Source organism: Eublepharis macularius, chromosome 15 (genome assembly GCF_028583425.1).
Source record: "Eublepharis macularius isolate TG4126 chromosome 15, MPM_Emac_v1.0, whole genome shotgun sequence".
Taxonomy (NCBI): Eukaryota; Metazoa; Chordata; class Lepidosauria; order Squamata; family Eublepharidae; genus Eublepharis; species Eublepharis macularius.
This window is the reverse complement of record NC_072804.1, coordinates 12,893,278-12,912,065: the sequence shown is the minus strand read 5'-3', so window position 1 is coordinate 12,912,065 and position 18,788 is coordinate 12,893,278. Positions and strand designations below refer to the sequence as shown.

The 18,788-nt window shown below is 46.5% G+C and overlaps 1 protein-coding gene across 1 annotated transcript in view; it reads left to right on the top strand.

The window, feature by feature from the left end:
- RBPJ (recombination signal binding protein for immunoglobulin kappa J region) overlaps positions 1-18,788 on the top strand; it is a 103,578-nt gene that overhangs the window by 28,418 nt on the left and 56,372 nt on the right. Inside the window, exons 2-3 of the mRNA XM_054999184.1 lie at positions 12,584-12,622; positions 14,218-14,313. Of these exons, the coding sequence (XP_054855159.1) occupies positions 12,584-12,622; positions 14,218-14,313 (135 nt within the window). The remainder of the gene's footprint in view (positions 1-12,583; positions 12,623-14,217; positions 14,314-18,788) is intronic.

Here is an 18,788-nt window from a genome sequence, read left to right as displayed (position 1 = left end):
CCAACCCTGCCAGCAACTATCTTACCCCTCTTACTATCACGGGGGTACCAAGAGCCCCTCCAAGCCTAGGCCTCAGCAGCAGCATCCTCAGTCCCCTAAGTCAGCACAGGGACAAAAACTTTTCTGACTGGCCGCCCCCACAACAGACTTCACCTCAGTTTAGGGATAGATTAGCCTCCTTCTACCGGGCTTGGGTGGCGATTTCAGTGGACTCGTGGGTCCTTAAGATTGTTCAGCAAGGTTATTGCCTGAGGTTTACTCAGTTACCCCAGTTATCTCTCCCTACCAATGTTTCCTCTTGCTCTACCGAAGTTCTCACCCCCGTTATCGAGGAGTTATTATCCAAAGGGGCCATACAACATGTACCCGCAGGAGACTCTCTGTTTGGCCTTTATTCGAGGTACTTCATTGTTGACAAAAAAAAATGGTGGCCTTCGCCCCATACTGGACTTACGTAATTTAAATGTTTTCATTAAAGTTGAAAAGTTCAGAATGCTGACTCTTGCTGGTATTTTGCAGTACTTGGAACCTGAAAGTTGGTTCACTGTTTTAGATTTAAATGATGCTTATTTCCCATATAGCTATACATGCTGAACACAGGAAATATCTTAGATTCTCCTTTAAGGGGGAGATTTTCCAGTATACTGTTCTCCCTTTTGGTCTCTCCTCTGCTCCACGTACTTTTACTAAGTGCATAGCAGTAGTGGTGGCTCACCTCAGAACGAAGGGGTGTAGAGTGTATTCTTACCTGGATGACTGGCTCCTCGTAGCACATTCCAGAGATGCCCTTCAGAGACAAATTACACTCATGGTCCAAACGGTGTCCTCCCTGGGCCTTATAATTAATTGGAAAAAGTCTTCCCTTACTCCCACACAGGTGATTCAATTTATTGGTGCCACCTTGGATGCCACCCAAAGCAAGGCTTTCCTACTTCTGTCTAGGGCTAGGGTAATACAATCTCTAATTGCTAAACTGCACAGGAATAGGTTCCAGCCTGCTGTGATGATCCAGAGGCTGGTGGGGTACATGGCCTCCACGACAGGGGTTACACCCTTTGCCTGCCTTTTTATGAGACCATTACAGAACTGGTTTCTTAGAAATTTAGACCCACTAAGAGACCCACAGCATAGAAGACTATCCCTAGATACATCCTTAGATCCCTTAATTGGTGGCTGTCCGGGGCAAACCTCCTCCAGGAGGTGGTTTGGTGTACAGTTGCCAGATATCACCATTACCACAGACGCCTCCCTTACAGGATGGGACGCACATTGTGGTGACCTCTCTACGCAGAAAGAATGGTCCACTCTAAGGAGGAGTATGCATATTAATGTATTGGCATTAAGAGCGATCTGTTATTCCCTTATCTCCTTCACAGGTCTGCTCCACAACAAGAAGGTTCAGGTCCAAATGAACAACACGACCGCTCTCTATTATGTGAACAAACAAGGGGGAACGGCTTCTTTGACACTCTGCTCAGTGGCATCGCAGCTATGGCACTGGGCCATAAAACACAACATATCACCCCAGGCAATTCACATTGCAGGAACCAGGAATGACAAAGCGGAGAACCTAAGCAGGATATTCAAGCCCCGCCATGAGTGGGCTGTTAACTTTGCATATGTGCACACTATTTTCCTACTGTGGGGGACACCAGACACAGACCTTTTTGCAACAGGAGACAATACGAAGGCCAAGGCCTTTTGCTCTCTGGGGGGCTTAGACCCACTATCCATGGGGGATGCGTTTCAAATCCCATGGGACCATGGACTCTTTTATGTGTTTCCCCCAATCCCCCTGATATCCAGGGTGCTAGGGCGAGTCAAACACTTCAAGACACATTGCATTCTCATCGCCCCTCTATGATCACACAGGGACTGGTTCCCAACCCTCTGGGAAATGTCCGAGGGCAAACACATCTGCCTTCCAGAGGCTCTGGACCTCCTTCACAGAGACAGAGTCTTCCACCACGATGTTACCACGTTGAAGCTTACAGCTTGGCTTCTGTTCCCTCGAGTTGCTCCTTCTCTCAGGAAGTAACGGACATTATATTGAATGCACGTAAACCATCCACTCGCATACCTACGCTCATAAATGGTCTAGATTCTCTACATGGTTATCAGATAAGGGGTACTCCCCATTTTCCTGCCCCATCTCTCTGGTTTCTGATTATTTGGTAATTTTATAATCTGGCTTATTGGCCTCTTCCATTAAAGTTCACCTTGCTGCTATTTCCGCGTTTCATGAGCCTGTAGATGGCAGGACGTGTTTCTCCCACCAGGCCTCTAAACAGTTTTTGAAGGGAGTTAAAAACACCTTCCCCTCTAGAACTCCACCCTTACCACAGTGGAGCCTTTCACTTGTCCTAAGTCATCTTATGTTACCTCCCTTCGAACCATTGGCCAGTTGTGACTTAAACCTGCTCTCGTGGAAGGTAGCCCTCCTGGTTGCTGTCACATCCCTAAGGAGGGTAGGGGAACTCACACACTTTGTATAGACCCTCCCTTCTTACAGTTCTTTCAAGAGAAGGTCCTCTTCTATCCAAGTACAGAGTTCCTCCCTAAAGTGGTCTCTAGGTTCCATCTGCAGCAGAAGGTTGCTCTTCCTGTACTCTTTCCAAAGCCGATTTGTGAATCAGAATGTATACTACACAAATTAGATGTTAAAAGGGCTTTATTATATTACATTGACAGAACAAGACACTTTAGAAAATCCAAGGCATTGTTCATTTGCTATTGGAAGATGGCAACAGAAGGAGAAAGTCAAATTTCACCCAGGTGGCCCGGGTTCGGCTCCCGGTAGGGGAACCACGTAAGCTTGGATTTTTCATTGTAAAAGCGTTGCAGTTTTTCAACGAGTGGGGACACTTGTTCCTGACAGAGCAAAGTCGGATTATTCATCTGGCGTCCTGGTTGGAAGGAATAGCGGTGGAGTGGTACGTAACCCTCTATGACACAGGGGCCCCGGAACTCGGGAATCTACAAGCCTTCATAGCAGCTTTACGAGCGCAGTATGAAGACCCTTTGGAAAACGAGAGGGCTCGTACGGAGTTAAGAACCATCCGACAAGGCAATCAGTCCATTAGAGATTATGCAGCTAAGTTCCGGCAGCTGGTGGCCAAATGCCCTCACTACCAGGAGGGGGTGAAAATTGAACTTTTCCGCAACGGCATGAATCCCAAATTGCTGGACTGAGCCTTAATGCAGGATGACCCCCCCCTACGCTTCTAGGGTGGATTCAGTTAGCCTGCGAAGTAGAGAATCGTACACAGGTGGTCTGCCTAGTCAAGCAACATGAATTGACCGGGATTCGACACCCTCCCCCAGTTGTTTGACGGGGTAGGGGAACAACTCCTTCCCGGGGCACAAGGAATACACAATGGAGACAAGGACTGTGTCTCCAGTGTGGGAGCGGAGGACATCTTGCTGCACAGTGCCCACTCAGAGCGCCCGCTCAGCTGGCATGGCTGGAACCCGCCCCTCGTGCAAGATGGGGAAGGCCTCCCATGAGGAAAGGGCGGCCTGAGGCTGGTCTGGAAGCTGAGGAGGTGACCACTGAAGTTACCTATCAAGTCCAAGAACAGGACATGGTGTGTACGCAGCAGGGAAACGAGGAGGATCTGTCGTAAAGGGGCCCCCGTGGCAGATCAAAGGAAAACCCACCGCGAACGAGGTGAGGGCCATACTATTCATGCCGGTGATTTTGGTCAATCCCAAACGGGGAACCCATGTGAGAGTGCAAGCCTTAATAGATTCTGGCTGCTCTCGAGACATCATCTCCCCGGCCCTAGTAAATGGACTTGGATTAGAAGCCCATGAGTTGGAGACTCCCATAATATTCGAACAAATGGACGGCTCTAATATGAACCCAGCCACCTTTGAAACAGAGCCAGTGCCCACAGGGCTAGGAAACCATTGGGAGATGCGCCCTTATGTTGTTAGCCAAGTGGCCAGATATCCACTCATTCTGGGCAGTCGTTGGTTGGGGGATCATAATCCATACATAAAATGGTCAGAGAGGATGGTTGTGTTCAGCCGAGAGCACTGCCTACAGCACCACTGGCTACCTGAATGGGGGAAGGAGGCGCCCACTGCCCTAGATGTCGCCCTTCTCACCGCGGAAGAACTAACCCTAATTCCGCCCGAATACAGAGACTTGGCCCAAGCCTTTAGTGAGGAGGCAAACGATCTACCCCCCCCATCGTTACACGGATTGCTCCATTGAGTTGGTGCCAGGGGAGAAGCTGCCCAAACGGAAACTATACTCCATGAGTCCGGCTGAGCGCCAAGAACTAAGAAAGTTTATTGACAAAAATCTGGAGAGAGGCTTCATTCGCCCAGCCAGCTCCCCCCATGCCGCACCAGTGTTGTTTGTGAAGAAAAAGGATGGGGGACTCAGACTGTGCATAGATTTTCAAGGCATCGACGCAGTGTCAATCTCGAATGCCTACCCCATCCCTTTGATCCGGGACCTTCTCAGCGTAGTGGCGCTAAACTGGATTTAAAAGATGCTTATTTCCATGTGAAAATAAGGGAGGGGGATGAATGGAAAACCGCATTCAATATGCTTCTAGGGCAATATGAATATCTCGTCATGCCTTTCGGGCTTAAAGGCGCTCTATCTGTTTACATGGGGGTGATCAACGAAGCGCTGCATGAATATTTATATAATGGGGTGGTCGTTTACCTAGATGACGTTTTAATTTATTCAAGAGATAAGAAGATGCACGTGGAGCTGGTCAGGAAAGTGTTAAAGGCCTTAATACAACACAAACTGCCAGTCAAGTTGTCCAAATGCAAATTCCATAAAGAGGAATTGGACTACTTGGGGTATCGAGTGTCAAATCAGGGGCTCAAAATGGACCCAGCAAAAGTTCAAGCCGTCAAAGACTGGAAAGCGCCCTCCACCAGGAAACAATTGCAATCCTTCCTGGGGTTTGCTAATTTTTACTGCCCCTTCATAGAGGGTTTTGCACAAATTGCCCTCCCCTTAACGGACTTATTGAAAACCAAGGGGAAGGGGGATCAAGCTGCCAAGCTGCAGGCCAAGTTAAACTGGACCCCTCAGTGCCAGCAAGCCTTCGAAGGCTTGAAAAGCCGGTTCACCTCCGAACCTGTGTTGCAGCACCCAGATGAGAATTTAGAGTTCGTGGTGCAAGTAGATGCGAGCAACTCTGCTATTGGGGGAGTGTTGATGCAAAAAGGGGAGGAGGGCATCCTTCAGCCATGTGCGTATCTGTCCCGGAAATTCACTGACGCTGAGAGAAATTGGAGTATGTGGGAGAAGGAAGCATTTGCAGTAAAAGTTGCTCTCACCACCTGGCGACATTGGTTGGAGGGGGCTCGCCACCCCTTCCAAGTGTGGACAGATTACAAAAATCTGGAAGCGCTCCGCACCCCCCGCCGCCTTAATGCCAAGCAACTCCAGTGGCCGGAATTCTTTTCCAAGTTTGACTTCACCCTAAACTATTTGCCCGGTAAATCTTACTTCCTTGCAGATGCCCTATCACGCATGCCCCAACATGAGAGCTGGAGGGAGGAGACTATCGACACCGTCTTCTCTCCCACCCAGTTGGGAGGAGTGGTTACCACTCGTAGCCAAGCAACCAGAGCGCGAATAGGGAAGCAAGAGAAGCCAAGTGGGTGGAGAGAGAAAGTGAAAAGCAAAGTGGAAAAGGAGGGGGGGGGAAGCGCCCAAAGATAAACTCACACAAACGGCAGCGGGGGAATGGCTAAAAGGCTCTAAACTCTACATCCCTGCCAGCCTAAGAAAAGAAGTTTTGCAACAGTGCCACGACTCAAAAACTGCCGGCCATTTTAGGTATCTAAAGACTCTCCGCTTAGTGCAAAGGCAGTTCTGGTGGCCCACCTTAAGAAGGGACTTTTCCCAGTATGTGTCTTCGTGCCCCATCTGCATAATGGCCAAACCAAGAAGGGGAAAAACCCTGGGGTTATTACAGCAGTTAGAAACTCCCTCCAGGCCCTGGGAGGTTATCTCCATGGACTTCATCACTGATTTGCCTCCCTTCGAGGGCTGCACTTGGATACTAGTGGTGGTAGACCTTTTTTTCAAACAAGCGCATTTTATTCCCTGTACAGCCGTGCCAACTGCCAGAAAGCTGGCCAGCTTGTTCATGAAGCACATACTAAGATTTCACTCTTTCCCCTCCAAGGTGATATCGGACAGGGGGGTGCAGTTCATTGCCAACTTCTGGCAGGAGCTTCTGCAAGTCACTGGGATCGAACAGGGAATAGGCTCAGCACACCATGCTGAGACTGATGGACAAACTGAAAGGGTTAATCAGGTGTTGGAACAATTCCTCAGGTGCTACGTCAGTTATCAACAAGACAATTGGACAAATTTTCTCCCGTTTGCCGAATATGCGTACAATAATGCAATTCACAGCTCAACGGGGGAGTCCCCCTTTAAAATTATGCATGGATATGAGGGGCTCGCCATCCCCTTCGAGACCAGGCCAGAGTCCAAGAAACCTGGAGACTTGGGGGAATGGTGGACATCTTTAGCAAAGCAATGGACCGTCATACAGCAAACCCTAAACACAGCCAAGCAAGACTACAAGAAGTACGCAGATCGCCATCGTGTGGCCCAATGGAAATTGCAACCTGGAGATAGAGTTTATGTCTCCACAAAAAACTTCAGAAGCGAGCAGCCGTGCAGGAAACTGGGACTTAAATACATGGGACCTTTCCCAGTTAAAAGAGTGATTAATGACGTCACGGTCGAATTGGAATTGCCTAAGAACCTTAGACAAGTCAAGTCTACCTTCCACTTCAGTCTTCTCAAGAAAGCTCCCGCCCCGGATGAGTGGCACCCTGAAAAGGTGATACCCCTGTTGATATCTAAGTGTCAAAAGCCAGTGTGCAGAGGCTTTAGATCAGAACGATCAGTATGACAGGTAGACACATCAGGTGACATAGAGTCAGATGGTTAACTCAAGAGTCAGGAGACCATGAAGTGAATGACTCAGCTAAACTCATGCATGTATCTGATTGGGTGTCTACATGTATATATAGCTGCTATGTACAGTATGGTAGGGGGCTTCTTGCAACACCAGGTGTAGGCGAAGCACTTTGTCTCTCTGGACTGTAAACTTGTATATATTGCTCTTAATCCACCTATAAATAAATTGTATTATACACCTTTACTAAACAAACAAGGTGTGGACTCTTTGTGGATCCTCCTTAAGCTGGTGCAGTCACACTGAATACACACTATTCAACAGGGTTATGGGCCCAGATAGACTGCGCCAAGCTGAGGAGGCTCTACTGAAGTAGAGACGCAGCAGAGTCGGTGGTGGATGTTGGCACCTGACGGCCGCGGTCCCTCGGAGGAGGAATTATTGGCGGTGGAAAGTGTCAGTGACCAGGAGGAGGAGGAGGCAAATGAACTCCCTCAGACCGGTGCAGAAGCAAGTATGGCACAGAGTACGGTCGTGTTGGTGGAGAAGCTGACCTCCGTGAACTACTCCATTTGGTCGTTGCGTATGGAGCATTTTCTAAAGAGAGAGGGGCTGTGGAAAAGTGTCAGCAACCCCCCAGCAGCCCCCAATGATGCGGAAAAGATTGCAGATGAGCGTGCTTTAGCTCATATCGTGCTGGCTGTGGGAGATGACCAATTGCTTCACATCAGGGATTCAGCTACCAGTTCAAAGGCCTGGGAAGATTTGAAGCTGATCCATGCCAGAACATCTGCAGGGTCATTAATTATGCTGACACGTCGCCTCTACAGACTTGCTCTCAAGCCGGGGGAGAGCATGCAGAAGCATATAAACAGTTTGATGGAATGTTTCCAGCAACTGGCTGCTCGTGGAAAGCCCACGGAAGACTCTGATAAAGCATACATTCTGTTATCAAGTGTACCTGATGTATATTTTCCTCTTATTGCAAGCCTTGAGAGCCTGGAGCCAGATAAACTCACTTATTCCTATGTTACGTCTCGTCTTCTTGAGGAAGAGGCTCGTGTTTCAATATATGGAGGCTGGCATTCAAGGACGGAGCAACGAGCAGACGGAGGGGCCCATCGAGGGGTTTCAGCCACTGACGGCGGAGGAGTTGCTAGCAAGCAGCGGGAGGTCACCCAGTTGTCAGCAGCAGCCGTGAGAAGATGTTACAGTTGCGGCTCCACTTCTCACCTTCGTCGCTTTTGCCCGGACAGGAGAAGAAAACAACAGAAGCAGAAGCAAGGACGTGTACAGGAGCCTCGAATTCCGGATGAACATGCGAGGCTGGTCACTGCATCTACTGCAAATACGTGTTCCCAATGGCTCCTTGACAGTGGCTCTACTGAGTCCTTCTCCCGATCGGGGGAGGTGCTGTATGATTTACAACAAAGCAACCTGCAGTCTGTGTTGTTGGCAGATGGGAGAGAATCTTCAGTGAGTGCTATGGGAACTTTGCGGTTTACAGCTCTGGAGGAGGACTTTGCACCTGTATATTGTGTTCCCTCTTTGGACCATAATCTATTATCAGTAAGTAGGTTGACCCAAAAGGGGTTTGAGGTCCGGTTTGTGGGGGACAAATGCCAAATAAGCAAAGCTGGCAAGGTTCTAGTAAATGGGGAGCTGAAAAACAATGTTTATATTGTAGAAAATAGGCAGGCAAAGGCTGACACGGTTACTAACAAGTGTAGCCATGACAATTGTGTGCATTTATTGCACAGGCGTTTAGGGCACGCTAGCTTTGGGGTTATAAACAAAACTCTAACACTCCTGAAGGGAGAAAAGGTGTCAAGCTGCTCAGAGTTCCTAGACTGCACTGTTTGCAAAGCAGTCAAAACAAAGGCATTCCCTGTAGCTAAGAAAAGTGGCCGGGTGTCTACAAAGCCACTTGAATTAATTCACATGGATCTGATTGGTCCATTCCCCAAAAGCCATTCTCAAAATTGTTATGCCCTGGTCCTAACGGATGATTTTAGCCGGTACTCATGGCTATATGTTATGAAACACAAGTCTCAAACTTTTGATTTGTTTAAGGTTTGGGCAAAAAGGGTACAAAAACAGTTGGGGCTGGACATAAAGACCATCCAGTCTGACCAAGGGGGGGAATTCATGTCTGTAAAGTTCTCTCACTGGTGTGATAAAAATGGTGTATTGCACAGGGTAGCAAATACAAGTGTGCCACAAGAAAATGGTCTGGCAGAAAGGCATGGTGCCATTATACAAGAAAAAATGGCTGCTATGTTAGCTGATGCTGGTTTGCCAAAAACTTACTGGGCTGAGGCAATTATCTGTGCCTGTTATGTAGTAAATCGTCTGTGGTCCCGTGCTGTGAATGAAATACCTTTTAGGTTACTTTTCAACAGGGATCCTAATCTAAAATTACTAAGGGTGTTTGGCATGACTTCTTGGGTGCATATCCCTTTAAAACAGCGGAGAAAAGGGGGCCCAAAAGCCTCTAAGATGATATTCATTGGATACCAGAGTGGCATGAAGGCCTACAGGTTCACCAATGAAAACAAAAAGGTATCTTATAGCCGGTCCGCCAGTGTATGTGAACATGGGAGTTGGAAAAGGCTTCACGGGTATGAGAGTGAAAGCCAGATTGCGTTGCCAGTTACCGATGAAATGCCTGAAACGAGTCCAGAGGGGGACGTGAGTGTGAAAGAGGAGATTAGTTCTCCAGCCAGGCAGGTAACACAGGACACACAGAGGTCTAGTCCTCCTATACGTGTGTCCAGTCGTCCTAATAAAGGTGTCCCACCTCAAAGGTATGGTTTTGAAGCTGCAGCAAACTGTGTACTGGCTAAAGAGCCAGCTAATTATTCAGAGCTTCTCACTTATGAGGGGGAAGAGAAAAAGGCTTGGCTCGAGGCCATGAAGGCCGAATATCAGTCTCTAACTGACCATGAAGTGTTTACAGTTGTACCTAAGCCAAAAGACACAAATATCATTGGCTGTAGATGGCTGTATAAGGTGAAACGACTTCCCTCAGGCAATGTGCAGAGGAAAGCTCGCTTGGTAGCCCGTGGTTTCTCTCAGGTACAATTCCAAGACTATGACCAGGTATTTTCTCCTATTGTTAGGCCTGAAACAGTAAAATTAGCCTTATGTAAGGCAGGGGCTCAACACAAAAACATAGATCATTTTGATGTCTGTACAGCCTACCTCCATGCTCCTATACAGGAATGTTTATACATGGAGCAAATACCAGGGTATGAGGTGTCAAATAAACATATGGTGCTCAAACGAAACCGAGCTTTGTATGGGTTACGTCAATCAGCACGAGCTTGGTTTCAATACCTGTCACAATCACTAAAAGCAGCAGGCTTTGAGCAGGGCAAAGGTGATGCCTGTATTTTTACAAAAATAGTAGGAGGTTCAGAAGTCCAACTCCTTATTTTTGTAGATGATATATTGTGCATATATGAGACAGAAGAACATTTATGTTGGTTTAAACAAATAGCTAAAGATATTTGCAAAGTGAAACATTTGGGTCCTATCTCCAACTATTTGGGAGTGCAAGTGTCAAAAACCCAGGACGTTTTTTTCCAACTGAATCAGAGAGATAAAATTATAAAGTTGCTCACAGAGTATGGATTAACTGAAGCACATGGTGTGTCCACTCCTATGACTACAGGGTATATCAGGGAGCCAGATGATTTTCCCTGGGAAGATGTACAGAGATATCAGTCATTGGTGGGCAGTCTTTTGTATCTCTCATGTTGGGGCCGTCCAGATATAACACAAGCAGTAAACATGCTATGCCAAAGGTGTGCTAAGCCTTTCCATAGGGATTGGATAGCAGCAAAACGCGTCTTAAAATATCTTAAGGCTACTCTCAACTTCTCTTTGGTTCTAAAAGCCACTGAACCTATGCAGATCACTATGTTTTGTGATGCTAGTTGGGCAGATCGCCCTGACGGTAAATCCACTACAGGACTAGCCATATTTGTAGGAGGTGCTCTCATTGCACATAAGACATTAAAACAGTCTTTGTTGGCACATTCATCTTGTGAAGCGGAGTTCTCGGCCATGAGTCAAGGTATCTTAGAGCTGGAAGTGATACAACAGCTCATGTCTGACATGAAAATGCATTGTGCAGTACCTATTGCTGTTTATGGGGATAATACAGCAGCACAACAGTTAGCCCAAGATGGTGGAATCAAAACACGCAGTAAACACATCTTGATCAGGTATTTGAATGTAAGATGTGCTGTAGAACAAGGATTCATAAGATTGTTTAGATGTACATCTGGTGACAATATAGCAGACATGTTCACTAAAAGTCTGTATGCTGTACCATTTGAACGATTACGTGATGCCTTAAACTGCTCTCATACTGGCTTGGAGGAGTGTTGATATCTAAGTGTCAAAAGCCAGTGTGCAGAGGCTTTAGATCAGAACGATCAGTATGACAGGTAGACACATCAGGTGACATAGAGTCAGATGGTTAACTCAAGAGTCAGGAGACCATGAAGTGAATGACTCAGCTAAACTCATGCATGTATCTGATTGGGTGTCTACATGTATATATAGCTACTATGTACAGTATGGTAGGGGGCTTCTTGCAAGTCCAGGTGTAGGCGAAGCACTTTGTCTCTCTGGACGGTAAACTTGTATATATTGCTCTTAATCCACCTATAAATAAATTGTATTATACACCTTTACTAAACAAACAAGGTGTGGACTCTTTGTGGATCCTCCTTAAGCTGGTGCAGTCACGCTGAATACACACTATTCAACAACCCCACCCCACCATGGTGGATGGCCAAGTTCACTACGAAGTGGAGGAGATATTGGACTCAAAGAAAAAACACAATAAACGGTTTTGTCTTGTTAAGTGGAAGGACTTTGCTGACAGCTCCTGGGAGAGGGTGGAGGCTTCCAATGTTAATGCTCCTCAACTCATAGCTAAGTTTCACAGAAAATACCCAGAGAAAGCAGGGCCTGAAGGGTGAGGGGGGCCTTAAGGGGGGCAGAATGTCAGGATGTCAGTTTAGCTAGCCAGAGTAACGCCATCTTGGAGGTGTTGTTTCTCAATGTTTAACCTTTCTAAAGATTTCCAGTGTTTCTCTCCTGCAGGTTCAGCTGCTTTCCCAGACGGTTGTTATCTACCCAGACTAGACAACGACCTTGGGACTCCTGCTCCTTCCCAGGCCTCCTCAGACAAGCCGCAAAGGGGGAGGCAGGGAAGGGATGTTTGATATATTGCTACTTCTAATTAACACGTCATTCTCAACAAAGCTTTTGTTCAGTCAGAAGCTATCCTGCTTCTGGAATACTCATGAACACCTGTACTCTGAATATAATCTTTCAATAAAACCTTTGAGCCAAGAAACCTTGACGTTCTTGTAATCAAGGGGTGGGAGATGAAATCAAAGTAACTGGACTTTCATGATCTGACATTTCCTAGGGAAGAGAGTTCCAGAGTTTTGGTGCCATGATCGATTCTGCCTAATCTCAGAATCTCATAAGAGCTCTATGAATTTTGGCAGAATCCAGGGAACGGTAGGTAAGACTTCATAGTGGTAATAAATTGCAACCTTAGTGGTTCAAGATAACATTTCCTTTACAGGACTTGTTGCATCGAGGTTACTCACCATTGACTCTTTTTGTTTTGTTTACAGGAAATTTGGTGAGCGACCTCAACCTAAACGGCTCACCAGGTAAGACTTAAATCTTGCATTATTAACTAAGACACAGTTCCTGCAGACAGTGGATCAGGTGTTCCTGAGCCAGTTCAGATAACCAATATAGAAAGCTTTGATGTTAGGAAGCATTGCTTGGCTTTCTTTGTATTTAAGCCATAAGTAGGTGCATAATACCTGCCTGAGTATACTTTGTGACACTAGGCAGTGCAACACATTCCTGCATTGTTAAAAATAAACTCTTGAAAAAGTGTATATCTCTTTTTTGGAGTATAGCCGGTGACTATTATCCTAGACATATATTAGCTAGAGTTTAGCAGTGAAGCAGAATTTGTATGAAGTTGCCTTATCAGAGGGCCTAGGAAAACAAAAACTCCTTCACCTGATACCCGAAGCTCAAGACTCTCTCAGGCAAATAGATGCAATGAGGGGTTCCACCCATAAGGCTCTGCCACAGAGAGACCTGTCATTCCTGCATCTTGTGAAGATGGGAGTGGGGCACAGAACAGGCCTTTGCCCTGATCTTTAGCCGTCAAGAGAGGTTCATGGGGGAGAAGGTGACAGTGCCATGGATCCTTCCCAGGCCATGTACAGCTAAGAAACAACGTTTTCGGTTTCCCATGTAATTTGCCTTCATAACTGTTAAGTGATGTTCTCAGTAAGATATGTCAGCATGCAGTCTTTAATTACAAATCATTCATTTTTGAAAAATACTGTACACTGCCTTTCTGCCACAATTAGAATAATCAAGGTATCCTAACAAATTTGATAAATGTATTAAATAGCATAAACGAGAATTAAATCCAAAGCTAATAAAAAACCTACAGCACCAGAAACAACAGCAAAAATTCTAAAGCGTCAACAGCTCTGGTATAATGGACAGACCTTGCCTAGTCCCTGAAAAATGATAAAGATGGGACCGGAGGAACATCCCTCAAGAGAAAGTTCCATAGTTTAAGGAAAAACGACACCTCCCTGGATCCCCAGGGGGCTATTTTTCCTGAGGGGTGTCAGAAACCAGAGCTTAAAAGCTGGAAAGTGAATCCTCACTTTTGCTAGGGTAGAAACGCCATCACCAGCCTTTTTGTCTAACCCACAGTAAGGCTAAGAGGCAAGCCCTGAGCCCTCTGGGAGTTGTAAACAGAAGTCAGCCCTGCAATTTAGGCACTTTACAGGTTGAATCCAGAAGACAATTTGAGTAGCTTATGGGGAAATGGCCAAGGTACTGGATTCAGATTAAAGCAGTAATAACTCAATAACTCCACATCAGTTTTGTGTAGGGGTTAAGACGGCAAGACTCTAATCTGGAGAACTGGGTTTGATTCCCCACTCCTCCGCTTGAAGCCAGTTGGGTGACCTTGGGTCAGTCACAGCTTCTAGGAGCTCTTTCAGCCCCACTCACCTCACAGGGTGTTTGTTATGGGTGTTAACATACTTTGTAAACCGCTCTGAGTGGGTGTTAAATAGATGCGCTTAAATAGATTTTGATCTGTTTTTCTGGCAAAAACTCACCTTTACTGTTGAAATTTAGGGTATTGCTTTTAAAATACGCAATTCATTCACACACACAATGGAAATTTCAATTAACTTTTATCATGCTTTTTAATTTTTAGGGAAGCTATGAGAAATTATTTAAAGGAGCGAGGTGATCAAACAGTCCTAATTCTTCATGCAAAAGTTGCACAGAAATCTTACGGAAACGAAAAGAGGTAGGGGAAATGTGTGAACCAGCTTTTGGGATTTTGCTGCTCATCAGAAGCAACCATAATAACTTTTTTTCCAGGAAAACTCACTTGATCAACTTTTAATAAGTCTCATTAAATGCTGTGTAAGACAACAATTTCTTCAGGATCCTTACAATTATTCACTGTAAACTTAGTTCTAGGTGTGTTTAAAAATAAAGTCTATTATTCTAGTTGGTTGATCAAATGGTTCTAAAGCTTTGTCTGGAGCTCCATCTAGTGTCTAGATGGTATTTATAAGCAGACCAAATGAGAAATGCAGAATGAAGCCTGTGCCTATGTTTTTAAAAGTTCATCGTCATGGCTTCTGTGCAGTCCCACATTGGGATTCTGCATGCACAGGCCAGCCCCAGAAAAGATTTCCAGAGCTTTCTAGAAGACTAGCAGCACCCCTCCTCCCTTTGATGTTTTCTTGACAAATACCTCGCACCACCAGGAGAAGGGGCGCTATTCCTTCAGTTTTCTTTTTGCCACATACTTTACTTTTCTGTCTTTTGTTTTACTGCAAATTCTCCATGTCAATGCAATTCAATGCAATAATTCTTCAGTTAACTGAAGCCAACTCCTAGATACCGTGATTGAAGGCATGGGCTATTTGACTTGCAACACACTGTGATAGTTCATGGCCTGCCCTTTTGTTCTGCCAGGGACCCCTGTCATTGGGGAATGTCCTTGCTAATCCACTGGCAAGGTAATCTGTTTTTATTAGAGGTGGGCACAGACCAGGAAAACACCATGGACCACCAGCCTGTAGTCAATCGATTTTCACGGACCATGAACTTTTCACGGACCAGCCCTGTTCATGGACCGTTTTGTTGGTCCGTGGTCCATCACTTTCGGGGACCCTAGGACCGCCCCCTTTGCACTCAGATATGCCAAACTCAGTGAGGCTTCAGCAGGCTCTCCTCCAGCCACCCTCCAGGTTTGGCCAAGATTGCATTTTGGAGGTCCGAGTTACAGACCCCCAAAGCGGCCACCCCCAGGAAACTTCCAGTAGATACTAGGAGTCGCAAGTGCCAATTGACTTGCGTTGGCTTGCAGAACCAAAAAGTTGCAATGAAGAAAAATCAAACAGAAAAGGGTGGGGGAAGAGCCCCCTCACTTACCACACAGACACTTTCCCAGCCGTTGATTAGGGAATTAATTCTTGCTCCTTGCTCGTATAATGCTGAATGGGAGCCCTCTGGTTGGCAGGCAGAGCTGCCTATCCAGGTTTGGAGGGCTGAGATTAGTGTTCCCATGGCTGCAGAACATCCAGCCCTCTGTTGCCTAGGAATTAATACTTCATTGTCAGTATTTCTGTGCAGTCCCACATGGGACTGTGCACGTGGAGGCCTGCTGATTTTGGTGGGTTTTTTAGCTCTACTACCACTAAGGGGTGCACCCGCCTCCCAGCATGCATGCGCGGCTGCTTTCCTGCCAAAATGGCCCTATAGGAAGCGGGACACCCCTTTGCTACCCTCAGTCCCTCTTTCGCCACCATGGTGTGAGGTTCTAGCACAGAGATGAATAAATCAGCTTTCTGTTCTTTTTTCTTCTCTTCTTCGTGTTATAAAATGTTGGATAAGGTTCTTTTCAAGTGTTGCATGAAATGCAACGTGAAGATGACCAAAACAGATGGTCACTCACTCTGCTTAATATGCTTGGGAGAAGGCCATAATATGCACACATGCAAACACTATCAGAAAGGTCGTTCACTGCGAAAGCCCGTACAGAAAGGTTGAGCAGGCTCAAGGTGGCACTTTGGACAAAGGCCATGGCGGTGCCTGAACCCACCACAGAGGCAAAAAAATCGGCTGCAGCTGATGGAGCCACCCTATTGGATCTGAGCGCCTCACCAGTGTCGAAACCGGGCCCATCGGGGTCAGGGACCCCTTGGAGCCGACCACCCTCGACCCCACCTGGGACATGGAGTCCTATGGAATCGACTCAGATCCAACAGGTGTCATCGAGCTGAGGTTTTCCAACTCAGTCAGAACCAACACAGAGAGTGCAGTGCTTGAAGTCAAAAGACTCAGTGAGGTCTTCAGCTCCAAATAAGGAAAGCTTGGTTCCGAGGGAGGAGACTCTGAGGGAAGAACCACCCACGAAACGGACAAAAAAGATCAACACTGTTCCACCAGAGATTCCTAGGGTATGTCTTCCATTGGAGGCCACAGGGAGGAGGAAGTGATACTCCTAAACTGTCCTCCAACACCTTCAATTTGAACCAGATCCCCCTCGCCTAGCTCCAGATCTCGGTCAAGGTCCCTCCTCTACAGAGGAGGGAGAACTCCCAAGGAGGAAGTACACTTCAAGGTCTCCAAGAAGGGAGCGCTATTACCATGCAGATGAATGGTATTTGAATGACCCACAGAGTGGTGAGATGGATGTGGGCAGGACCTACTACACAGATGTTCTTCCGAGGAAGCTGTCATCTGAACCACCGGAGAGGCGCCATTCATTTTCTAGCTCCAGAATGGCCTTCCATCTGTCGGAATCAGATGTGGGATAGGACCCCTACTCTGGGAGACGTAGCCCAACGCCACCATCAGAACCTTTGCTGGAAGAGACCATTGAGGATACTGGAGAAACATCCCCCACAGATGACTTTCAGTCATACACCGAACAACTGATCAGGATGGCTAACATTCTGGAGATTGATACCTCCTCAGCAGAGCCGAAACCAAAGGACAAAATTCTTCATGCTCCACATCCAACATAGCCTTCCCGGTAATCAAAGGGTTTGTGGACATCATGAATATGCGGTTCCAGAAGCCAGCTTCAGCCACGGAGATGTCTAGAAAGGCTGAGAGCCTCTATAAGATGAGGGATGAGTCATGTCTGTTCCTGTCGGCACACCCACCTCCATCATCTTTGGTAACGGAAGAACTACAGTCAAAACATCGACAAGGCTCCTGCTCAACCCCATCCGATAAAGCTGCCCCTCCTCAGCAGCTTTAAACATAAAGATTGCCAACTGTCTGGCAATGATGAGCGCCTATTAGTTGTGCCTGTGGAATAAGATGTCATTTGTGGATAAATTGCCAGAAGACCAAACGCCACTCATAAAAGTCCTGCAGGAAGAAGCTGTTTGGATGGTCAGACACCAGATCAATGCAGGTTGCAGTGTGACGGATATTTTGGCCAGAACAATGACCTCAGCGGTCGAACTCGGACATCATGCATGGTTAAGGGCAACAGCGTTACCGATGGAGACGCGCAAAAGTTGAGGACCTCCCTTTTGAGGGGAAGACTCTGTTCTCGGACAAAACTGACGAGTACCTGTTACAATAGCGTAAGGACAGACTGACAGCGAGGTCTTATGGCATGCTGCCCCCTGCACAACAAGGAGGAAGGCCACAGTATAGACAACAGTTCTCTTACAGGGGATGGTCATATCACTATCAGCCCTATCAGGAGTATACGTATCCTGCCCAACACCAATACCAGAATACTCAAGGCACTTTTTCCAAAAGGAAACAAGGCCAGAGGCAGAGGCAAGGATCCCAACCACCACAAGGATCAGTCTCAAGTCCAAAAGCAGTTCTGACTGGCACTGGAGTCGGACCCTGTCTTTGGGGAATGACTCCATAGTTTTTTTTTGGCCTGGCATACAATTACATCAGATAGTTGGGTGTTAAAGATCATTCTCAGTGGTTATAAAGTTGAATGTGAAAGTTACCCTTGTTTGACATTGCCTATTCTTTCAGAGTCAGTGGTGTGCTAGGAACTGGGGAATGAGCTCCAAACCCTAGTGGACAAAGGAGCTGTGCAGGAATTACCAGAAGAAGAATTGAGACTGGGATTTTACTCCAGATTCTTTTTTATAGATAAGAAAGATGGAGGATGCAGACCCATTTTAGACCTTAGAGAATTAAATAAATTAATCACAACTCGTAAATTCTGTATGATCACTTTAACCACGGTCATAACACTACTACCACATGACAGTTGGTTTGCAGTGTTAGATCTGAAAGACGCGTACTTCCACATGTCTGTTCATAAGAAGCATAGAAAGTTTCTCAGATTCACGTATAATAGAAAGATCTATCAGTACCTGGTGTTTCCATTTGGATTATCAACAGCTCCACAGGTGTTTACTAAGTGCGTGTCAGACTATGGAATCCCTGTTAACTAGAGTTCATCTCCCCCTTCTGCAAGAAGCACAATTCTTGATTTCAAAAGGTTTATTGAAAGACTAGGCTCTGACACAAGTATCCATATTCCAAGGCCTAGAAAGAATCTTGGCTGAACACATACATTGTTGAGAATGAGAGAAGAAAACGAAACTGGTGATACATCAAACCCTTCAATCCCAGCCTCCCCCCCCCTGCCCCCAGCCTCCAGGGCAATGGGAACTTTGCTGTGGGAAGGCTTGGCCCGTCAAGGTCTCTGGCTGTAGAAACAGATAAAGGTATTCTCTCCCATGGAAAGCGCGGTCAAAATAACACCTGGACCTG